This window comes from Mustela lutreola, chromosome 12 (genome assembly GCF_030435805.1).
Source record: "Mustela lutreola isolate mMusLut2 chromosome 12, mMusLut2.pri, whole genome shotgun sequence".
NCBI classification, from domain to species: domain Eukaryota; kingdom Metazoa; phylum Chordata; class Mammalia; order Carnivora; family Mustelidae; genus Mustela; species Mustela lutreola.
In genome coordinates this window covers 75,416,408-75,441,592 of record NC_081301.1, presented here as the reverse complement: position 1 = coordinate 75,441,592, position 25,185 = coordinate 75,416,408, and the positions used below count along the sequence as shown (strand labels likewise).

General features: G+C 35.8%; 1 protein-coding gene across 4 annotated transcripts in view; it reads right to left on the bottom strand.

The window, feature by feature from the left end:
- Nucleotides 1-351: 351 nt before the first annotated feature.
- Nucleotides 352-25,185, bottom strand: part of GKAP1 (G kinase anchoring protein 1) — an 85,270-nt gene continuing 60,436 nt past the window's right edge. For 3 of the 4 annotated variants that reach the window (XM_059141212.1, XM_059141209.1, XM_059141211.1), the window contains exons 9-13: nt 17,115-17,212; nt 13,601-13,664; nt 10,393-10,463; nt 3,018-3,095; nt 352-678 (exon numbers count right to left, since the gene is read on the bottom strand). In XM_059141212.1, coding sequence (XP_058997195.1) covers nt 631-678; nt 3,018-3,095; nt 10,393-10,463; nt 13,601-13,664; nt 17,115-17,212 — 359 coding nt within the window. In that variant the 3' untranslated portion in view covers nt 352-630. Of the gene's footprint in view, nt 679-3,017; nt 3,096-10,392; nt 10,464-13,600; nt 13,665-17,114; nt 17,217-25,185 lie in introns of all 4 variants that reach the window. The other variant, XM_059141213.1, reaches the window with a different exon arrangement.

Here is a 25,185-nt window from a genome sequence, read left to right as displayed (position 1 = left end):
CCTCCCCCACTTTAACATTCTTTCTTTTCTCAGTGTGTCATGTTTCTGTCCACAAGACAGACTGTTCTTTAAACGAGTGTTTCGGTACAGATTTTGCTCCTTCTGCCTGGAATGCCTCTCAACAAATTTATAGCAAAGTTATCTACCCCCCTAAAACTACCTCATGCAAGTTTTCTCAATTTCCAAACAATATGCTATCATACTCTAATATGTATGGTAATTATTTTTGCTGTTGTCTTTACACCTCCCCCACTTCTACGTCTCCTGAGCATAAGCTACTTAAACAATCCATCCAATTAATTAATAATACTTTCACATTGTTTCTGAAATTTAAAAAACCAAACATATTAATGGAAGAGTAAATTAATTTTATTGACTGATGAAAAACTAAAGTGATAAGAAGTATGGATAATAAACAATAATCATTGCGTTCTGCTGGAATTCTATTTTTCTTCTTTTCACTTTAAGCCAAAAAGACATAAAATTATAGACTGCCTGTTAGTGAGCTAATCATTTTAAAGTTTCTTCAACAAAAACTGCATAGTTTAGCAGTTGCACAGCATTAAATATATACATTTTGCAAAACCCTGAAAGTTTTAATTTTTGTGTTGACCTGAAAGGCTAATGGAATCACCTACACTGGTCGGATTCAGAGTTTCTTTTCCCTTTTCTGCCACCCTGTAAAGAAAAATAGGGCAAATTATTTAGGAAGTATCATTTTAGGGGCATTTTCATTTTAAGAATAAATGAGACCAAAGGCATTTTGAGTACGAGAAAGAAGCAATTTTTTGAGTTTGCTGCAAATTTGAATGTGCATACCACTGAATTATTTTTACAAGGTTTTTTTTATTATGTTCAGTTAGTCACTGTATAGTACATCACTAGTTTTTGATATAGTGTTCAACTATTCATTAGTTGTATATAACACCCAGTGCTCACCACAACACATGCCCTCCTTTCTACAAATGGTTAAAGCATGTTGTATGAAGCAGTTACTTCTACTTGAATTAGTTTAGACTTAGTAAGATCACCAATATTTTATTTTTTAGAGCTCATTTGGACTGTCTCAGGTTTTTAAAAATATGTAATTTTTGATCAATACTAAAATAAATAATTTGCTTCATTTAATCAGCAAATTTGCTAATTCAGTTCATTACCTTTAAGAATAACTCAATTTCTAATTCGTTAGTCTTATTCATATTAGATAGGATTAGAAATCTGATTTTGTTCATCAGTGGGTTGAAAAGTGGGTTATACTCTTCATATTGCTCAGTGACATTTATGAATCTGTATTTAATTTGCTCCAAATGAAACTCTAACCTATGAGGTAGGAGCATAAAAGATAAGAAGCATTTTACATTTATTACATTTAGCATAAAATTTTCTGACTGATTTAAAAAGCAAATACTCATTATAGAAATACAGAAAGTACGGTACAAAAAAGAAATTGAAATCATCCTTACCCACTCTACCCCCCATTTTAACCGTAAGTAATGGTTTGATGTATTTTTCCTTATAATAACTTTATAGTTTTCTCCTCTATTTTTATAAATTATGGCAACAATACCCAAACTTAGTTGATCAACAGAATCACCTTAATGGTAGTATTTTTCAAATTCTGATGTCTAGATTTTGTCCCAGATCTATTTATTTATAATTACCAGAGTTGAGCTGAACAATCTGTAATTCAAAAAGTTCCCAAGTGATTCTTGGTCACTTTCGTGGTCAGCCAAGTCTGGGAACTAGTACTTGTCTGTGGACGTGCATTTCTTAAAGTGGTTGGTGGTTCTGTCAGGGGCACATGAATCCAGACCCACTTACTAGTGTGGGCAGCTACTCTTTGTTGCTTTCATCTTTGTTCTGCTTATAACTTCCTTCTTGGTGGTCACAAACAATTCTACACCAACATTTTTTATTAAAAAAAAAAAATCAAGTGTAAGAATGGCCTTATTCATTCCTCACCACATTAAAGTTTTGCACAGGTTCATTCAGAGGGAGAAAAAAAAAAGCAGAAGAGTGTATATGGGATCTAAGATGTGTAATGCAATGTACTGAAAACAAAATTTATTTCCCGTAGCAGGAAAACACAAATATATTTACTAAAAACTCTTCTACAAAGTAGATATCCACTATGCGAAGGACCAGTGTTACACAGCTTAAAACTCATGCCTTGTTTTTCAACAAGATTAAAAACAAAAACAAAACAGAACAAAAACCCTGCATGAAATTTAAGGATCCTTTTTGAAGTCTCCCAAGCAAAGAGAATTCTCCTTCCTAGACTGGTAAAAGGTCAAACCTCAGACTGTTCAAACTTCTATGTTCTCCAGGCCAACAGTGGTAGCTTTCAAACCTTTTTGATTACGACTCCCCACATTAATTAACACATTTTTATATCATGACTTAGACACACATACATACATACAAATATATGTGTGTGTGTATACTGAAAAAAATGACTGATTTTTTTTTTTTACTGCTTTGTCCAGAAAAAAATGCTGAATGCCAGCTTGTAAATGCAGAAGAAATAATAGAATTAGAAAAAGTTTCTGTTTTGCAACCACCAAAATAATGACTGATACAAATATCATCAATGGATGCTAAAACCACTGGGTAAAAAGAAAAGGATATTCACACAAACTCAAAGTATCACTTCATATATTTATTAATTATAAAGGAGAAAAGATATCTTTACAATGGAGATATCAACTGCTGTACCCACGTGATCAAATTTATATAGTAGGACAAATGTCATTTATGTACCTTCCCTCACTACGATTCACTGACACATATATCACATCATACCAAGGATTTTACTTTAGTTATTGCTGTATTTACCAATATTTAGAAAAACTCTAACATTTTCTAAAGTGTAAATTATATGACCGATAATAACAAAATTATTAACATGTTTGGCAAACAGATTTTGGACTGAATAAAATAGTGCTTTATTCTCACATAGTATCTATTCTAAAGGTATTACTTGTGATGAGAACACTTTCAAAATTATAAAAGCATACCTGGTATTTGGCTAGCTCTGCTTGTAATACTTTCACTTTAGATCTTTCTTGTTCTAATGCAGCATGAAGTGAAGTCACCTAAAAACCAAATATTCAATTTAAAAGACTTTGTCTCTTTAGGCAAATACTCTTAATTCTTAACATTTACTCACAATGGTGAATTTGACTCAGAGAACCACCTCCCACCCACCAAGCACACACACAATTTCAGTTAAGCATTTTACTCATTTATATATAAAAGACAGATATGAAAAACTCACTATTTTTAAAAAATTTATTTATTTTTTTCAGCATAACAGTATTCACTGTTTTTGCACCACACCCAGTGCTCCATGCAATACGTGCCCTCCATAATACCCACCACCTGGTTCCCCCAACCTCCCACCCCCCGCCCCTTCAAAACCCTCAGATTGTTTTTCAGAGTCCATAGTCTCTCATGGTTCACCTCCCCTTCCAATTTACCCCAACTCCCTTCTCCTCTCTAACTCCCCATGTCCTCCATGCTATTTGTTATGCTCCACTAATAAGTGAAACCATATGATAATTGACTCTTTCTGCTTGACTTATTTCACTCAGCATAATCTCTTCCAGTCCTGTCCATGTTGCTACAAAAGTTGGGTATTCATCAAACTCGCTATTCTAAGAGAAAATGCAGAGTAAGGATGGGAAGGCAAGAAAGTCACATCCATGAATAGGGTAAGTTCTATTTGCCCTTTTTATTTCTATATTAGTCAGCTTCAACTAATATACAACCTTATCTTCCCTTAGGCTTTAGGACATTCCTACCTCCCTCAGCACAGTAAAGAGAACCTTAATTCATTTGCTATTACATGATAATAAAAAGTATAATTTGTTTTACTTTATCACAGTGCTGTTTGTTTAATCGAGTTTCATAATTTAGGACTAAAGAGAAATAGCTTAAGAAAACCAGTCCTGGGGGGAGGAGTCAAGATGGCGGAGAAGTAGCAAGCTGAGACTGCTTCAGCTAGCCGGAGATCAGCTAGATAGCTTATCTAAAGATTGCAAACACCTGAAAATCCATCGGCAGATCGAAGAGAAGAAGAACAGCAATTCTGGAAACAGAAAAACAACCACTTTCTGAAAGGTAGGACCGGCGGAGAAGTGAATCCAAAGCGACGGGAAGATAGACCCCGGGGGGAGGGGCCGGCTCCCGGCAAGCAGCGGAGCAACCGTGCACAAAATCAGGACTTTTAAAAGTCTGTTCCGCTGAGAGACATCGCTCCAGAGGCTAAACCGGGGCGAAACCCACGCGGGGTCAGCGTGGCCTCAGGTCCCGCAGGGTCACAGAAGGATCGGGGGTGTCTGAGTGTCGCAGAGCTTGCGGGTATTGGAACGGGAAAGCCGGCTACAGAGACAGAGCCGACAGTAAGCTCGCAGCTCCGTGTTACCTTGAACCGGTCGCAGGCTCGGTGAGCTCGGAGCGCGGCCGGAGGTCAGGCAGACGGGAGTAACTGGGCGCTGTTCTCTGAGGGCGCACTGAGGAGTGGGGCCCTGGGCTCTCGGCTCCTCCTGGCCGGAGACCAGGAGGCCGCCATTTGTATTCCCGTCCTCCGGAACTCTACGGAAAGCGCTCAGGGAACAAAAGCTCCTGAAAGCAAACCCGAGCGGATTACTCACCCCGGCCCCGGGTAAGGGCGGTGTAATTCCGCCTGGGGCAAAGACACTTGAGAATCACTACAACAGGCCCCTCCCCCAGAAGATCAACAAGAAATCCAGCCGAGACCAAGTTCACCTACCAAGGAGTGCGGTTTCAATACCAAGGAGAGCAGCAGAATTCCAGAGGAGGAGAAAGCCAAACACGGAACTCATGGCTTTTTTCCTGGGATTTTTTTTAGTCTTGCAGTTAATTTGATTTTTTCTTTTTCATTTTTTTTTTTTTTTCTCGCCTTCGGGTAAAATTTTTTTTTTTTTAACTGTTACCTTTTTCTTTTTTAACGATTTTTTACTAGTTTATCTAATATATATATTTTTTCTTTTTTACATTTTTCTTAGGTGTTTTCTTTTTTTAAAAATTCTTTTCTTTTCTTTTCTTTTTTTTTCTTTTTCTTTTTTTTTTTTTTTCTTTCTTCCTTTTTGAACCTCTTTTTATCCCCTTTCTCCCCACTCACGATTTTGGATCTCTTCTAATTTGGTTAAAGCATATTTTCCTGGGGTTGTTGCCACCCTTTTAGTACTTTACTTGCCCCTTCATTTACTCTTATCTGGACAAAATGACAAGACATAAAAATTCAACACAAAAAAAAGAACAAGAGGCAGTACCGAAGGCTAGGGACCTAATCAATACAGACATCGGTAATATGTCAGATCTAGAGTTCAGAATGACAATTCTCAAGGTTCTAGCCGGGCTCGAAAAAGGCATGGAAGATATTAGAGAAACCCTCTCAAGAGATATAAAAGCCCTTTCTGGAGAAATAAAAGAACTAAAATCTAACCAAGGTGAAATCAAAAAAGCTATTAATGAGGTGCAATAAAAAATGGAGGCTCTAACTGCTAGGATAAATGAGGCAGAAGAAAGAATTAGTGATATAGAAGACCAAATGACAGAGAATAAAGAAGGTGAGCAAAAGAGGGACAAACAGCTACTGGACCACGAGGGGAGAATTCGAGAGAGAAGTGACACCATAAGACGAAACAACATTAGAATAATTGGGATTCCAGAAGAAGAAGAAAGTGAGAGGGGAGCAGAAGGTATACTGGAGAGAATTATTGGGGAGAATTTCCCCAATATGGCAAAGGGAACGAGCATCAAAATTCAGGAGGTTCAGAGAACGCCCCTCAAAATCAATAAGAATAGGCCCACACCCCGTCACCTAATAGTAAAATTTACAAGTCTCAGTGACAAAGAGAAAATCCTGAAAGCAGCCCGGGAAAAGAAGTCTGTAACATACAATGGTAAAAATATTAGATTGGCAGCTGACTTATCCACAGAGACCTGGCAGGCCAGAAAGAGCTGGCATGATATTTTCAGAGCACTAAACGAGAAAAACATGCAGCCAAGAATACTATATCCAGCTAGGCTATCATTGAAAATAGAAGGAGAGATTAAAAGCTTCCAGGACAAACAACAACTGAAAGAATTTGCAAATACCAAACCAGCTCTACAGGAAATATTGAAAGGGGTCCTCTAAGCAAAGAGAGAGCCTACAAGTGGTAGATCAGAAAGGAACAGAGACCACATACAGTAACAGTCACCTTACAGGCAATACAATGGCACTAAATTCATATCTCTCAATAGTTACCCTGAATGTGAATGGGCTAAATTCCCCTGTCAAAAGACACAGGGTATCAGAATGGATAAAAAAACAAAGCCCATCTATATGTTGCCTCCAAGAAACACATTTTAAGCCCGAAGACACCTCCAGATTTAAAGTGAGGGGGTGGAAAAGAATTTACCATGCTAATGGACATCAGAAGAAAGCAGGAGTGGCAATCCTTATATCAGATCAATTAGATTTTAAGCCAAAGACTATAATAAGAGATGAGGAAGGACACTATATCATACTCAAAGGGTCTGTCCAACAAGAAGATTTAACAATTTTAAATATCTATGCCCCCAATGTGGGAGCAGCCAACTATATAAACCAATTAATAACAAAATCAAAGAAACACATCAACAATAATACAATAATAGTAGGGGACTTTAACACTCCCCTCACTGAAATGGACAGATCATCCAAGCAAAAGATCAGCAAGGAAATAAAGGCCTTAAACGACACACTGGACCAGATGGACATCACAGATATATTCAGAACATTTCATCCCAAAGCAACAGAATACACATTCTTCTCTAGTGCACATGGAACATTCTCCAGAATAGATCACATCCTCGGTCCTAAATCAGGACTCAACCGGTATCAAAAGATTGGGATCATTCCCTGCATATTTTCAGACCACAATGCTCTAAAGCTAGAACTCAACCACAAAAGGAAGTTTGGAAAGAACCCAAATACATGGAGACTAAACAGTATCCTTCTAAAGAATGAATGGGTCAACCGGGAAATTAAAGAAGAATTGAAAAAAATCATGGAAACAAATGATAATGAAAATACAACGGTTCAAAATCTGTGGGACACAACAAAGGCAGTCCTGAGAGGAAAATATATAGCGGTACAAGCCTTTCTCAAGAAACAAGAAAGGTCTCAGGTACACAACCTAACCCTACACCTAAAGGAGCTGGAGAAAGAACAAGAAAGAAACCCTAAGCCCAGCAGGAGAAGAGAAATCATAAAGATCAGAGCAGAAATCAATGAAATAGAAACCAAAAAAACAATAGAACAAATCAACGAAACTAGGAGCTGGTTCTTTGAAAGAATTAATAAAATTGATAAACCCCTGGCCCGACTTATCAAAAAGAAAAGAGAAAGGACCCAAATAAATAAAATCATGAATGAAAGAGGAGAGATCACAACTAACACCAAAGAAATACAAACTATTATAAGAACATACTATGAGCAACTCTACGGCAATAAATTTGACAATCTGGAAGAAATGGATGCATTCCTAGAAACATATAAACTACCACAACTGAGCCAGGAAGAAATAGAAAGCCTGAACAGACCCATAACCAGTAAGGAGATTGAAACAGTCATTAAAAATCTCCAAACAAACAAAAGCCCAGGGCCAGACGGCTTCCCGGGGGAATTCTACCAAACATTTAAAGAAGAACTAATTCCTATTCTCCTGAAACTGTTCCAAAAAATAGAAATGGAAGGAAAACTTCCAAACTCATTTGGTGAGGCCAGCATCACCTTGATCCCAAAACCAGACAAGGATCCCACCAAAAAAGAGAGCTACAGACCGATATCCTTGATGAACACAGATGCGAAAATACTCAACAAAATACTAGCCAATAAGATTCAACAGTACATTAAAAGGATTATTCACCACGACCAAGTGGGATTTATTCCAGGGCTGCAAGGTTGGTTCAACATCCGCAAATCAGTCAATGTGATACAACACATCAATAAAAGAAAGAACAAGAACCATATGATACTCTCAATAGATGCTGAAAAAGCATTTGACAAAGTACAACATCCCTTCCTGATCAAAACTCTTCAAAGTGTAGGGATAGAGGGCGCATACCTCAATATCATCAAAGCCATCTATGAAAAACCCACCGCAAATATCATTCTCAATGGAGAAAAACTGAAAGCTTTTCCGCTAAGGTCAGGAACACGGCAGGGATGTCCATTATCACCACTGCTATTCAACATCGTACCAGAGGTCCTAGCCTCAGCAATCAGACAACAAAAGGAAATTAAAGGCATCCAAATCGGCAAAGAAGAAGTCAAATTATCACTCTTCGCAGATGATATGATACTATATGTGGAAAACCCAAAAGACTCCACTCCAAAACTGCTAGAACTTATACAGGAATTCAGTAAAGTGTCAGGATATAAAATCAATGCACAGAAATCAGTTGCATTTCTCTACACCAACAGCAAGACAGAAGAAAGAGATATTAAGGAGTCAATCCCATTTACAATTGCATCCAAAACCATAAGATACCTAGGAATAAACCTAACCAAAGAGACACAGAATCTATACTCAGAAAACTATAAAGTACTCATGAAAGAAATTGAGGAAGACACAAAGAAATGGAAAAATGTGCCATGCTCCTGGATTGGAAGAATAAATATTGTGAAAATGTCTATGCTACCTAAAGCAATTTACACATTTAATGCAATTCCTATCAAAGTACCATCCATCTTTTTCAAAGAAATGGAACAAATAATTCTAAAATTTATATGGAACCAGAAAAGACCTCGAATAGCCAAAGGGATATTGAAAAAGAAAGCCAACGTTGGTGGCATCACAATTCCGGACTTCAGGCTCTATTACAAAGCTGTCATCATCAAGACAGCATGGTACTGGCACAAAAACAGACACATAGATCAATGGAACAGAATAGAGAGCCCAGAAATAGACCCTCAAATCTATGGTCAACTAATCTTCGACAAAGCAGGAAAGAATGTCCAATGGAAAAAAGACAGCCTTTTCAATAAATGGTGCTGGGAAAATTGGACAGCCACATGCAGAAAAATGAAAGTGGACCATTTCCTTACACCACACACAAAAATAGACTCAAAATGGATGAAGGACCTCAATGTACGAAAGGAATCCATCAAAATCCTTGAGGAGAACACGGGCAGCAACCTCTTCGACCTCTGCCGCAGCAACATCTTCCTAGGAACAACGCAAAAGGCAAGGGAAGCAAGGGAAAAAATGAACTACTGGGATTTCATCAAGATCAAAAGCTTTTGCACAGCAAAGGAAACAGTTAACAAAATCAAAAGACAACTGACAGAATGGGAGAAGATATTTGCAAACGACATATCAGATAAAGGACTAGTGTCCAGAATCTATAAAGAACTTAGCAAACTCAACACCCAAAGAACAAATAATCCAATCAAGAAATGGGCAGAGGACATGAACAGACATTTCTGCAAAGAAGACATCCAGATGGCCAACAGACACATGAAAAAGTGCTCCATATCACTCGGCATCAGGGAAATACAAATCAAAACCACAATGAGATATCACCTCACACCAGTCAGAATGGCTAAAATCAACAAGTCAGGAAATGACAGATGCTGGCGAGGATGCGGAGAAAGGGGAACCCTCCTACACTGTTGGTGGGAATGCAAGCTGGTGCAGCCACTCTGGAAAACAGCATGGAGGTTCCTCAAAATGTTGAAAATAGAACTGCCCTATGACCCAGCAATTGCACTATTGGGTATTTACCCTAAAGATACAAATGTAGTGATCCAAAGGGGCACATGCACCCGAATGTTTATAGCAGCAATGTCCACAATAGCCAAACTATGGAAAGAACCTAGATGCCCATCAACAGATGAATGGATCAAGAAGATGTGGTATATATACACAATGGAATACTATGCAGCCATCAAAAGAAATGAAATCTTGCCATTTGCAACAACATGGATGGAACTAGAGCGTATCATGCTTAGCGAAATAAGTCAAGCAGAGAAAGACAACTATCATATGATCTCCCTGATATGAGGAAGTGGTGATGCAACATGGAGGCTTAAGTGGGTAGAAGAAGAATCAATGAAACAAGATGGGACTGGGAGGGAGAGAAACCATAAGTGACTCTTAATCTCACAAAACAAACTGAGGGTTGCCGAGGGGAGGGGGTTTGGGAGAAGGGGTTGGGATTATGGACATTGGGGAGGGCATGTGATTTGGTGAGTGCTGTGAAGTGTGTAAACCTGGTGATTCACAGACCTGTACCCCTGGGGATAAAAATATATGTTTATAAAAAATTAAAAAATTATAAAAAAAAAAAAAAAAAAAAGAAAACCAGTCCTGTATATTTCAGAGTTTTTCTTACCTGTATAGTTAGCTCGTTCTTGATACTTTGTGATTCATCAACTTGCAGAAGTATTTCTGCTTTATCTTTCACTGACAAGAAAGGAAAAACAGCAGTATTATCTTTTCAATCACTCAAATATTTGAACAATACTTTAGTGAACCAAGATAGCAGTGCAGTTGGGTGAAGTCTAACTGTCCTTATAGAGAATGGATGTATTTCTTAATTCTATATAGCTCTTATTTTTTTCCACTGGTAAATTCTGATCATCATTATTACTACAGCAGTTTTTCTTGAAAATTTTACATTTTTTTGTGGTGTTAAAATATTAATTGTATAGATATCTTGAAAGATAAATTTTTTCCAGCTATTCTAAAGAGGACAAGGACATAACCAATTTCCCATAGGGATGAAGCAAATATCTTGACTTATCTTAAAACAAGATTTTAAAAACAGGGTAGGATGTTTTTGTTTCGTTTTGTTAAATTGTCAGGGTGAGCAGTACTGTAAGGCCCACAAAAAATGATTTTTAACTGACTGCTCATACCAATAAAGCACTGTCAAGTAAATGTAGCTCATATGATATAACTGATTACATACACCCATGGTCCTTTGTCTAGAGATTTTCCCTCTTTGGGGAAGCAAGAGATCTATCTACATTTCAACCCCTAGGTTTCCTAGGTTTCAAAGATCTCTACAGGGCTATCAACTTCTTTAATCCATGGTAATAGTTATAATGTATGACAAAGTAACTCCTCAATTTTGAAAAAACTAGGAGAGACTGAAGAGGTAAAACTATAATTAGTGAAGGAGGAAAAGATCAAATATATGAGTACTGTTACCACCACAGCTCTACCAATATAACACTGTAATTCAAATTTATCTGTCATAGTTTAATGCAGTAAGGTGAGACAGTGCATCAAGAATCAAATCAGTCTCTCAAGATTCAACTTGGTAACTTGTACATCCCCTCTCCCCAGAATTAGGCATACTCACTGAGAACAAGTGATTTTTAATAATTATGTAACATTTCAATTATAGTCAATTTTCTAGTAACACGCTTGTTTTGAAAACACAAATGTGTTTCATTGAGATTGCTGTATTATGGAAAAACCTGAACAGAACATGAATTTTGCATTTGCTTGAGCATAATTTCACAAATACAGAAAACAGCACCCATGCACACACCTCAAATATCGACCAGCTATCTCTGTCCACTGTTACTAAACCACACCAACTTTCCACTCTTCCATTGCTTCACAGTAACACACAATCTGTGGACCCTCTGAGGCCTATTTCCACAAGCAAACTAAAGGCAGCCTTTCAGGTAAAGTGCCATATTTATTATAGTATTTGTGTTTAATCACTTTAACATGTATAAAACTGTGTTACTGTTTTTATTAGGTTCCCAACTTTTTTTTAAATGTCTCTGATGACTTTTCTTTTTCTTTGAGTGTTGCACCCTCCTAACCCTTTTCCCCATAAACTGTGTGGTTTTAACTGTGTGCTTTTGCAGAGATGGGTGATGTATGTGTTGCGTTATAAGGGAGCTGACTGTATTCACATTCACGTTATCAATGCTAGCATATGTGTGCTCTAATGTACTGTATTTTTCATGTAATGGTTCTACAGAAAATTCTTCCACTTGGATTTTTTTTTAATTTAAATTCAATTAGCCAACATGTAGTACATCATTAGTTTTTGATGTAGTGTTCAATGACCCATTTGTTGTGTGTAACATCCAGTGATCATCACACCACATGTCCTCCTTAATGCCCATCACTGATCTATTTGTATATATATATTTTTAAGTAATCTCTACACCCAACATGGGAACTCATGACCCCAAAATCAAGAGTTGCATGCTTTACCAACTGAGCCAGCCTGGAATCCCTATTTGGATTTTTTTAATAGTATACAGTATGGACAACACTGATGTTATTTACTGGTAGCCATTTTAATGTATATTTGACAGAAAGCTTTTATCAGTTAACTTTCTAACATTTCACAAATGTTTCCCTAAATAGAATATACTTTGTTTTTACATATTTAAAAAATCATGCATCCAATGTCCAATGAACCCCTAATTTCTTCTATTAGAAATAGAGCTTGTAAACAATTTTTTTCATAATTTTGTTCATTAAATGATCCACATGGAAATCTGAAACATGCACAGATCTAAATTAATCTCAGAATGTTGATATCTAATTGTCTAAATAATACCTTTCCCCATTATTCTTTAACTTCCATTTTATCATAGTTAAGCTATATGTTAGATTATAAAAAAATAGTAAAGTTATTAAACAGTAAGTTTGAATCTATTTCAACACCATATATTCTTTTCAGCTGAACATGATTCTTGGTTTTTACTCATATGTTTTGATAACTGTTTTTTAATATGGTTAAAATTTTTATGAACAATTCCACTCCAGTATCTTCAATTTTTGGTATCTTGTTTATTCTGATTCAAGGTGAGTTTCACAATTTCTTGAACACTATACAGTACTCACAAGAGATCTATCTGGGATATCACTGATACTTATTAACAGGGGCTTCATACAACATATACTTTACTAAATGTGATTATCTCTAATCATTTTTTATTGATTTCCTCGACTTCCTGCTGGTGAAATATTGCCAAAGTTTAGAGTGTCTGCAAAAGTATAGTTGGGAAGGGGCACCTGGGTGGCTTAGCTCGGTTAAGTGTCCAACTCTTGGTTTTGGCTCAGGTCATGATCTCAGGATTGTGAGATTGAGCCCTATATTAGGCTCTGTGCTCAGCACAGAATCTGCTTGTCTCCCCCCCTCTGCTCTTCCCCCTGCTCATGTGCACACACACATACACACTCTCTCTCCCACTCTATAATAAATAAATGAATTTTTTTTAAAAAGACTGGGAGGAAGGGAAGAAGGAAAATTTAAAATGATAGGCATTCTCCTTCTAATAATTAAGAGAATCTTAAGCAAGTTCTATTCTTGTTTTCCTGCTGAATGTATTCCAATACTTTATAAGAATTGAAATTTCAAGCTTTCTCTTACCTGACTAGTTGGAAACTTGTGTTATACTAAGGTGCTGTAAGACCAAGTTGTAATAGTAAAATTATCAGCAACAATTCAATCTGAATCCCTCTAGGAAATATTTTTTTATTGAGTTAATTATATATCTTGAAAAATCATCTTCAAATTTTTTAAGGTTACTTTTAATTCCAAAAACAGACAAATCACTTACTTTCACCTTCCTGAAGCATTTTCAATAACTGTGCATTTCTTGCTTTTACTTCTTTATACTTTGCCTAATAGTCAAAGAAAAAAGATTAAATTTTTTAAAGTAAATGGTATAATTAATGACTTAATCTGAATTTATGGAGCTATGAATTTAGGCTTGCTGAAAGAAACTACTTTTGAAAGAAATAGGATGGAGGAAAATGTATTCAGTACTATCTCCTTCTAAATTAATTCCATGGTATAATAATAGAAATTAATACTATAAGTGATTGAAAAATAAAGAAGGAAGATATAAAACTGGAGAAAATTCAGGATAATACTAAATTTTCTTGAAGTTCTTTTTTTTCCCTTAAACAAAAACCCATAAAATATAATTAGATGAAAACAAAGAATGATGATTCATAGCTCTAAATCAAGACAGTCCAGTTCTATGTTAGAACTTTCTGCATCTGTTCTATATCTGCCATTTTCCAATATGTGGCTACTAACTACTGAGAGTGCCTAGGCGCACACACACGCAGTACTTACAGAACTGTACAGCACAGTACTATGTCTCCTCATGTAAGGCTTTATTAATCTCTCATTATTTCATTAACTATACGTTGTTAAAGTAACTTTTCGCTGATATGAATTAATAATTTACTGGAATATCTTTCAATTTCTTTATCCAAATGATTTAGCTTCTTCTCATACATAGATGACATAACTATACGCTTACAAACAAGAGGAAATACCTTCTCACATTAACATCTTTTTTCCAAGGAATTTTCCCCCTACAATATCCTCATTCAACATATCTTAAACAGATTTATTTATAAATATTTAATATATTAATACATTGGGAGAAAACAATACATTAACTACATTGTGGAAAAACAAAAGATCAGAGAAAGAAAGCAGATGAGTATAAGAACTTGTCATTTCTTCTCTTAACACATATGTACATAAGTCAGAAGTTACTGATTTCAAAATCTTTCTTGTAAAATGTATTTAATGTATTTTACATCAAATGCCAGTTAAGATGGCTTTTACTAAACACTATCCAGTAAACTGCTAATAATAAACCAGTAATGACATTCATAATGTTGCAGACAATACCCTGAACAGAAATAAACACCACAGTAAATACAAAGGGAGCAGAACTTCTGAGAAGCTTAGGAATGAATGAAGGAGGTAAGTCAGACAGACACATAAAAATATGAAAGGGAAAATATACATAGTTAACTACAAGTATATACACTATGAAAATTTATCCACTGTGAATATGAAACTTTCTAAGAAATTCTCTAACAGGGCCTCAATCAATGTTAATATCTTGCCAAACTCTATATCCAGCTCAAGCCTTTTGTCCAAGGTACACATCAGTGTCCCTAGAGACCTCTCATAGCAGACTTCAGGTCTAAAATCAGCCCATAAAGCAAAAATTGCAAATGAGGAAAATCACCTATGAAAAATCCTAGGCTGTCCATAAAAATAGCATATATAGTTTTGTATATACAACCAGAATAGCAAATGTATCTATAAAAACAAAACATACTAATGTCATGCATTTTATAAGAACATAAGTGAAATATACAAGACCCTTAATAGTATTTTTAACTTCATGAAAAAGAGAGCACTTAAATTAAATGATACATTGTGACTTTAGCTACATTCTGAACATCTATGCCTACATCTATTGCCCTTTCAAACTTGGCATATACAAAATGAGATACAGGTCCCCTCTGCCCAAACCTGTTCGAAATGTGCTTTTCCTCTCACACTCCACACCTGTTCATTGCTTTACTACAGTGTCTTCACTTCAGGCCTCATGCATATATGTATATATATCTTATATACATCTTATAAATATATCTATATACATCTTATATTTCAGCCAAATTTTTAGATAAGAATTGAAGTATATATTCATTTAGCACCAGTCCAATGGTTCTCGTTGTGGTTCTTTTTTTTCTGCCTACAATTTATGAAGCTTTAGGTTTATTTATTTAATTCTATTTTCTTCATCATGATAAGAGTACTCTTTAATCCCCATCACCTATTTCTCCCCATCCCTCCCCACACCTCCCCTCTGGTAACCATCAGTTTGTTCTCTATAGTTAAGAGTCTGTGTCTTGGTTTGTCTCTCTTTTTCTCCCCTTTTGTTTTGTTTCATTTGTCAAATTCCACATATGAGTGAGATCATATGGTGTTTGTCTTTCTCTAACTTATTTCACTTAGCGTTATATGCTCTAGATCCATCATTGTTGCAAATGGCAAGATTTCATTCTTTTTATGGCTGAATAATATTCCATCTCTCTCTCTCTCTCTCTCTCACACACACACACACACACACGCAGGCTGCATCTTCATCATCTTTGTTGTGCCCAACAAAAGAAAAGGGAAATATAAATCACAAAGAAAAAGCCAAGGGAGATGGGTGGATATAGTCCAAAAAGGCTTTAGCAAGGATGATACTTAAAGGCATGTGTAGCAGAGAAAGGAAAATATCATTAGAGCTGGGACTTGATTTATCATTTTTTTCACTACTACATTGTGTGGGGCCCAGAAAAGTACTTGACACATTATAGGCACTCAATAAATAACTGTTGGGTGAATAAATATTAATCAAAAAAGAATGACAAAAAAGATGAATAAGAGATTTTTTGAAAAGCCTAAGAAGTGCGTAGAAGAGTAACATGTAGGTTTTGGTTTTAAAAAATTTTATAAATAACAAGTGTTGGCGAGGATGTAGAGAAATTGGAACCTTTGTGCATTGATCATGGGAATGTGAAATGGTGCATGTGCTATGGAAAACAGTCTGACAATTTTTCTAAAAGTTAAACACAGAAGTACTTTATGATCCAGAAATCCCACTTTTAGGTATATACCCAAAAGAACTGAAAGCAGGAACTCAGATACTGGTATACTAATGTTCATGGCAGGAATTGTTCAAAATAGTGAAATGGTGGAAACAATGCAAGTGTCCATAAACAGAACAAACAAATTGTAGCATATATATACAACGGACTATAAAAAGAATGGAATTCTGATACATGCAAAAACATGGATGAAACTTGAAAACGTTACACTAAGTGAAATAATTCAGACACACAATGACAAATACATGATTCCACTTACATGAGGGATCCAGAATAAAGCAAATTCATTGGGATTAGAGGTCACAGGGGGGGGGGTGAAAGAAAAGGAAAATGGGGAGCTATTTAATGGTACAGAATTTGGGTTGATGAAAAAGTTCGGGAAATAAATAGTGGTGATAACTACACAACACTGTGAAGATAATTAATGCCAATGAATTATACACCTAAAAATGGTTGAAATGGCAAGTTTAATGTTATATGCATATTCACATGATTAAAAAATCATATTGCAATTCATATTTTATATTAGTGAGAGTTTAAAAACCTAAACTGCAGAAATATTTCTATTAATCAAATATTATATATATATTGACATATAGGAAAAACAGAAAAGTGTGATTTTATAGAATTAGTTCACAGCAGTAAATAATTACAAACCTCCCATTGAGTGATCACATTTTTCAGCTTCTGGATTTCAGCATCCTTCCTTTCAAGTTCCAACTTTAGTCTTTCAATTCTTCCATCTTTCAGAACTACTTCCTATGGGAGAAAAACACTATTTTAGAATTAAGATAGTTCTGGGGTACCTGGCTGGCTCAGTCAGTATAGCATGTGACTCTTGATCTCAGGGTTTTCAGTTTGAGCCTCACTTTTGGTATAGAGATTACTTAAAAAAATAGTATTTTAAGGAAAAAAAAAACTAAGATAGTTTTTGAAATTAGTTTTTGGAATAGTTTTGGAAAACCAATTCTGGTTTACAATATTCCTCCTCTGTGGAAAGTTTAACAGGAAAACAATTCTGATTTTCCTGATTTCAGTTCATTTTCTAGAGCAACCTTAAACTACTGACTACATTTCTACTTCTACTCAAATATATAATTGTAATTATTACAGCGAAAGCAAATAAGATATTTATGATTAATCTCAAACTACAAACATAACAGCATAATATCAAAGCTTCAAAATATTTTTTTATTTTTTTAAAGATTTTTATTTATTCATTTGACAGAGAGAGAGAGATCACAAGTAGGCAGAGAAACAGGCAGAGAGAGAGGAGGAAGCAGGCTCCCTGCTGAGCAGAGAGCCCGATCCGGGGCTCGATCCCAGGACCCTGGGATCATGACCTAAGCCAAAGGTAGAGGCTTTAACCCACTGAGCCACCCAGGCGCCCCAAAAGCTTCAAAATATTTCTATACTGGAATAAACATTAAAAGTACTGTTAGAAGTTGTTCTTAGTCTATCTTTAGAACCCAAAAGAATTTAAAACTTATGAGAAAAAATAAACAGTAGCAAGTTTTTATAATTATAATTATAAAAAGTAAATAACAAAAAACAAACCGCAAAATTAAGAACTTTTCTCTAAATCAGCAATTAGCAGACAGAAAATACAACTAGAAAAACCATTCCCCCCAAGTTTCTATAAAAAAATCCCTAAAAATATAATTCAGAAAGTTTTAGGATCTATAAAGAAATTTGTAAAATATTGAAAAGGACATGGAACAAATTATGTTTGTAGATGGGAAGACTAATTGTTACTTTGTAAATTTAATAAAATTTCAATTGAAATTCCAGTCAAAACTTCATCTGGAAGAACGCAGGATAGAAACAAAAAGTTAAAGCAATGAAGGAGAATTTGCCTACCAAATAACTGTACACCAAACAGCAAAAATGGCTACAATAGTATGGTCAGGGCACTTGAGTTGACAGAGCAGTGTACCAGAAAACAAAGTCCAGAAAGAGATTTAAGATACAAGAATTTATTGTAATATAATTATGGTATTTTAAAGACACGAGAAAAGGCTGAATTACAGAATAAATGTAGGTTATAGGATAAGTGGCTAACAGGGAAAAAAAATCAGGTTAAATAAATCCTTGACATCTTGTACCACACACCCAGATAATTTTAAATGCAAAAAAATCATTCCAAAGTCAAATGAGAATATAAATTGGTTCTATTTATCTAATGAGTGATGTGGCAACATTAACTTATTCTAAAGATACTCTCTGAGCACTAGCTACTAGGTATTGCATGTACTATGGTGAAGAGAACTGAAAAGACACTCCCTCTCATGGGACTTGTCCTGGAGGGGAAGCAGATATAAACATAAATGCTGCAATTAGAAAGCGAGGTTTAAGCTATGAAGAAAAGCAGCATGAAGAAAAGTGAGCTCTCTCTGATGTAGTGACATTTAAAATGGACTCTGAGTGATGGGAAGGAACTGGCTAAGCAAAACCTGGCTAAGCAAAAAGAGATTTCCAAGTAAAAAGAACCATATGTTTAAAGGCTCCAAGGCAGGAAGGAGCTTAGAGAATTGGAAGAAAAAGAGGCCAATATGGTTGGAGTTTAGGGAGGGGGTAGATAGGGTAGGACAGAGGACTCATCTTGGAGGGTCTTGTGAAACCATGAAGGAATTTGAGCAGACTATCAGCTTTCTATTCATGCTACATTTATGTTTTTAAGGGATCACTTTGGTTGCCGTGGGAAATGCATCAGAGTTGATAAAAGAGGTGGAAAACACCTTTAATTGCTACTGCAAGCCCACGTCAGTGAAGATTATGCCGAGATCAGAAGCAGTTTAGATGGAAAGAAATGTATCTTGCGATAAATTATTTGAGAGCAGAATCTACAGTATTTTATTAGCAGTTGAATGTGGCAGGTGAGGATGATCACTTCAAGATTCTAGTTTAAGGGATAAGGAGGGGGTGGATCCAGATTAGAAACACATATAATATTAGGCCCAAGAATTTCACTACTAGGAATTTACCTTAAATAGATAAGTGAGGTGGGGGCGGATATCTATTTGTGTTCACTGCAGATGTATTACAAAAAACTAGGCATCAATTTAAATGGCTAACAATAGGATATATACTAAACATATGGTAAATTTATAAAACTGAAAACTCTGAAATCACTAAAAATGATATAGAACTATAAATATATTCACATGGTCTCAATATTATGACACTATATGCAAAGGAAAAATTCTGGAAGGACATACATTAAAAATTTACTAACTCTTAGGAGATTTATTTTTGTGAGATTATGGAAATTTCACCTTATTGTTTAAAAAATTCCTTTGATCAAAATTGTTTTATACTGAGTATAGAATCACTGAGTAATATAAAATATTATTCTAATTTTGAAAAAACAGAAACACATAAGTATTAAAATAAAATCTACATGAATAAGAATATCATCTTTGAGTAGGAAAGCCCTTCTGAACATAATAGGAAAGCCCTTCTGAACATAATACCAAATGGAGGACACTAAAAGGAAAAGCCAATATATTTAACTTGATGAATAATCTCCTTATTATTATTATTTAGTACTTACAAAGTACTAAAACAAAATCTAAAGATAAATGAAACCCTTATGGTTTGCCTCCCTCTCTGTTTTTATCTTATTTTATTTAAACTGGAAAAAACAGCCACAACCATATGAAAGGCATATAACCAATAAACATGAAATATACAATCTCAGTAGTAAACAAAGAAATGTTACAACAAACTGGTACATTTAAAATATTTTTTTCTCGGGGCGCCTGTGTGGCTCAGTGGGTTAAGCTGCTACCTTCAGCTCGGGTCATGATCTCAGGGTCCTGGGACCGAGTCCCGCATCAGGCTCTTGGCTCAGCAGGGAGCCTGCTTCCCTCTCCCTCTCTGCCTACTTGTGATCTCTGTCAAATAAAAAATTTAAAAAAAACCAAACCTTTAAAAAGATAAAAATAAAATATTTTTTTCTCATTTTGGGGTACTGGAAAGCAATTTAGTTATTAAAAATCTCAATTACTTCATGTTGTAAGAATTATTACTCAAAATGCTCACAATCTTTAACTAAAAAGTGGTCCATTTAACAGTTTCTACATTATTTGGGGGGAAAAAAGTATATATCTAAAGAAAAGTAGGACCAAAACAAACTATCAATAGTTTTCTCCAAGTGAATAAATTTAAGGTCCTTTTTCCCACTGCATCTACAAACTGGGGACAGTATCTACCAACTTCATAGCTAACTGTGCAAATTAAATGAAATAACCATTTTAAGTACTTAATATAGTATCTGGCAAATATATAGTAAAACCCTCAAAGATTAATTTTTGCCATTATCATTTCTCTACATATCAGTAGTTCCCAAAATTTCTTTAACAAAGATTACTTTCTGGGATGCCTGGATGGCTCAGTTGGTTAAGTTTCTGTGTTCAGCTCAGGTCATGATCCCAGAATCCTGGGATTGAGTCCTGCCTGGGGCTCCTTGTTCAGTAGGGAGCCTGCTTCTCCCTCTGCCTCCTGCTCCCCCTGCTTGTGCTCTGACAAATAAATAAAATTTAAAAGAAAAAAAGAGATGGTTTTCCAGGGGCGCCTGGGTGGCTAAGTTGGTTAAGCATCCAATTCTTGGTTTTGGCTCAGGTCATGATCTCAGGGTTCTGGGATTGAGCCCTGCGTCAGGGTCTGTGCGCAGTGGAGAGTCTGCTGGAGATTTTTTTCTTTCCCTCTCCCTCTGTCCCTCACCACTGCTTGCACACTCTCTCTCTTAAAAATAAATAAATCTTAAAAAAATAAAGATCACTTTTTTTTTTTTAAAGATTTTATTTATTTATTTGACAGACAGAGATCACAAGTAGGCAGAGAGGCAGGCAGAGAGAGAGAGAGAAAGGGAAGCAGGCTCCCTGTGGAGCAGAGAGCCCGATGCGGGACTCGATCCCAGGACGCTGAGATCATGACCTGAGCCGAAGGCAGCGGCTTAACCCACTGAGCCACCCAGGAGCCCCTAAAGATCACTTTTTAAAAAACAAAACCATACTGTTTAAATGTGCATTCATATTTTTATTAACATATAATTTATTATTTGTTTCAGGGGTACAGGTCTGTGAATCATCAGTCCTACACACTTCACAGCACTCACCATAGCACATACCCTCCTCAATATCTATCACCCAGCCACCCTATCCCCCTCCCCAGCAGCCCCTAGTTTGTTTCCTGAGATCGAGTCTCTTCTGGTTTGTCTCCCTCCCTGGTCCCATCCTTTTTCATGTGCATTCATTGCTATTAAGTCTTATATTTCAATTAATAAATTTTAGAAATATTTTCTAAGTAGAAAATGTTATACACTAAAATGAGGATACAAGGATGTACAAGATAAAGTTCATGTCCACAAAGGATGTGTAATCGGTTAAGAATGATAATAAAAATGTACTTGTGAAATGTGCCATAAGAAAAACAAAATGCTGTGAGGTAAAAAAGGAAGGAAAGATCACATCCAGATTTTCTGTTTTTGGTGTGTGGGGTAGAGCAGTGAGAGAAAGCTTCAGGGAGATGACAAGCGACATGAATCTTGAGCAAAGCCAGGGAGGATAGAGCATTCTGTAATAGGTGTGCTTTGCTCTGGCTAGGAGAAAATCTGGGAAATAATATGGCTGAAGTTTAATTAGGTTGAAACTATACCATAGAACAATGATTTTATACTTATTTGACAGTGATCCACATTAAGGAATGTTTTAGATCATGACCCAGGATACACACGGGTCGGTGCATGAATATGTACTTAAGTGTGTATGCTGTGTATGTATACGTAGACACACAGAAACAAATTTTGTAAAATACGAATAGATATCATATATTCTTGGTATTTTTCTTTTTTTCCCTATTATCTACTGTATTTTTCTACTACCTATCTATAAACCTACTAAATTGATTTCTGGATGGGTTAAATGAGGGGGAAGTCTCAGTTTGAAAAGCACAGCCTGAGGACTTTACATATCAGGGCAAGGATACTATACTTGATTCAGAAGACACTGAAGTTTAAGGACTTGGTGTGGCATGGCAGAAGTCATGCTTTTTAAAAAGTCATTTGGTTGCAGTGTAGAAGAGAAATTACTCCTAGCGTTAGAAGGCAGGAGGCAGAAAGAGTTGTTAAAACTTACTGAAATAATACCAGTAAGAGAGAGAGAACCTAAAATAGAAACGTGCTCATGAAAATGGAAGAGAAGATAGATTTGAAAAATATGTCATCGATTAAAAAACTCCCAGACCTTCAAAAACAGAAAAGTGAAAAAGGAAGTTTAGAGCCTATGTATCTGGATAAAATGACAGAACAAAAAACAAAAATGATGTAAGTCAAGCCAAATGCTTAGTTTGGAGTAAACTATGGACATGAGTTTGGACACAGTGAGTATAGGTATCAACAGAGCAAAAGAGCAAGATACACAAAGACAATGAATAAAACAGCTCTGAAGTCCATAAGATGAGCAGTGGATGATCTACCCAATGCTGGTAAAGTCGTGGACAATGTAGTAAGCTCATAGCCTACTTCTAGAAGACAATGTTGATAAGAAGATGTTTATATCCTTTGATTCAATTACTATCTTTTTTTCCTTTTCCTTTTTCTTTTCTTTTTTGTTTTCTTAAAAAAAAATTTTTTTTAAATTTCTTTCCAGTGGTCCAGAATTCATTGTTTATCCACCACACCCAGCACTCCATGCATACGTGCCCTCCATAACACCCACCATCATGCTCACTCAACTTCCCACCCCCTTCCCCTCCAAAACCCTCAATTACTATCTTTTAAGAATTTTTTCAAGGAGCACCTGGGTAGCTCAGTCAGTTAAGTGTCTGATGTTTGCTAGGGTCATGATCTTGGGTCATGGGACTGAGCCCCATGTCAGGCTCTACACTCAGTGGGGAGTTTGCTTGAGATTCTCTTTCCCCTGTCCCTCTGCCCCTCCCCCCCACTCATGCACACTCCCCCCACAAAATAAATAAATCTTTTAAAAAATTTTATTTTAAGGAGACGTACTTAGCTGGCTCAGTGGGTAGAGCATGTAACTCTTGATCTTGGGGTTATGGGTTTAAGCTCTACACTGGGTAAAAATCACTTAAAAATATAAAATTTTTTTTAATTAAAAATATAAAATCTTAAATTGGGGATGTCTGAGTGGCTCAGTCAATTAAGTGTTCGCCTTCAGCTCAGGTTATGATCTCAAGGTCGTGGGATCAAGTCCCATATCGGGCTCCTTGTTCAGTGAGGAATCTTATCCCTCTGCCCCTGCTCGTGCTCTCTCTCTCTGACAAATAAATAAATAAATCTTTAAGAAAAAAATGAATTTGTTTCAAGAAAATAATTCATAGAAAAATTAAACATAGGAAGATGTTCAATGAATATCAAGTGACCAATTCCATACAACCTAAATATTCAATAATAGGGCAATGAATGACCAAGTGAATTATAATATTGACTTGACAATATAATGCATGGTTTATAAAAGGGGCTATAAAACTAATTGCTTATTATTATAATTATTTTCAAAATACCTATGCATGTGACATTTTCCTTTAAAATCAGCATTCAAAAATGAAACCATATGTTAAGAATGGGTGAATTAGAGTTGATTTATTTTGTACCTTTAACAATTCCTGAGTATATTAATGTATAGTAAAAGGGGATTTACGGGTGTCTGGGTGGCTCAGTTGGTTAAGCAACTGCCTTTGGCTCAGGTCATGATCCTGGAGTCCCAGGATTGAGTCCCACACTGCTTCTCCAGCTGACCTCCCTCCTCTCATGCTCTCTCTCTCTCATTCTCTCTCTCTCTCAAACAAATAAATAAAATCTTAAAAAAGAAAAAGGATTTAACCATGGCAGAAAGAAGAGCTTGATTTCTTTGAAAAAGGAGTATAATGGAGAAAGGAAGGAGATAAAGAAAGAGAGAAATATTTTCCTAAATGGTCTCAATCTTTTCCTTTTCCCCATTACACTCAATGATACTGGGAAAATCCTAACTGTTTAATTATGAAAGATTTTGCATACACAATAGAAATATATAATGACACATGAAGGTAAAAAGAAAATAACCCAATAGGTAGATTAAGAATTTGAACATTACAGGGCACCTGGGTGGCTCAGTGGGTTAATCTAGGGTAGAATTTCTAGAACATATGGTCTTCCCATCATCTTCAACTTGAAAAGTTAATACCAGTTGCTAGATTCTGGCGCACAACAAGGGAGAGGCCAGTAAAATGGTCCAAACTCTCAGCTATAAGATGAATCAGGTCGGAGAACTAATGTACGCCATAGTGACTATGGTTGATAACACTGCATTGCATAATTGATGTTTTAAGAGGCTAGAACTTAAACATTCTTTAAAAAAAAAAAAGATAAATATGTGAGATGGTAAATGTGTTTAAATAGATGGGAGGAAACGTTTCACAATGTTTATGTATATCAAATCATCATGACACGATTTTATTTTTTATGATGTATATTTTAAGTATCTTACTATTTTATATCTCAATTATACCTCAATAAAGCTGAAAAAAAACTGTTGCACCTTTACACACACAAAAAATAAAAACTTTATACCAAACTGTTTTCCAAAATGGTTATACTAATTTACACTATACCAGCGGCAGTATGCTACTGTTGTTCTATACCTTTAACAATACCAAGCACTGTCAAATTCTTAACACTAGTCTTCAACTTCATTCAGTTTTTCCTAGGCACTGCAATGAAATTATCATC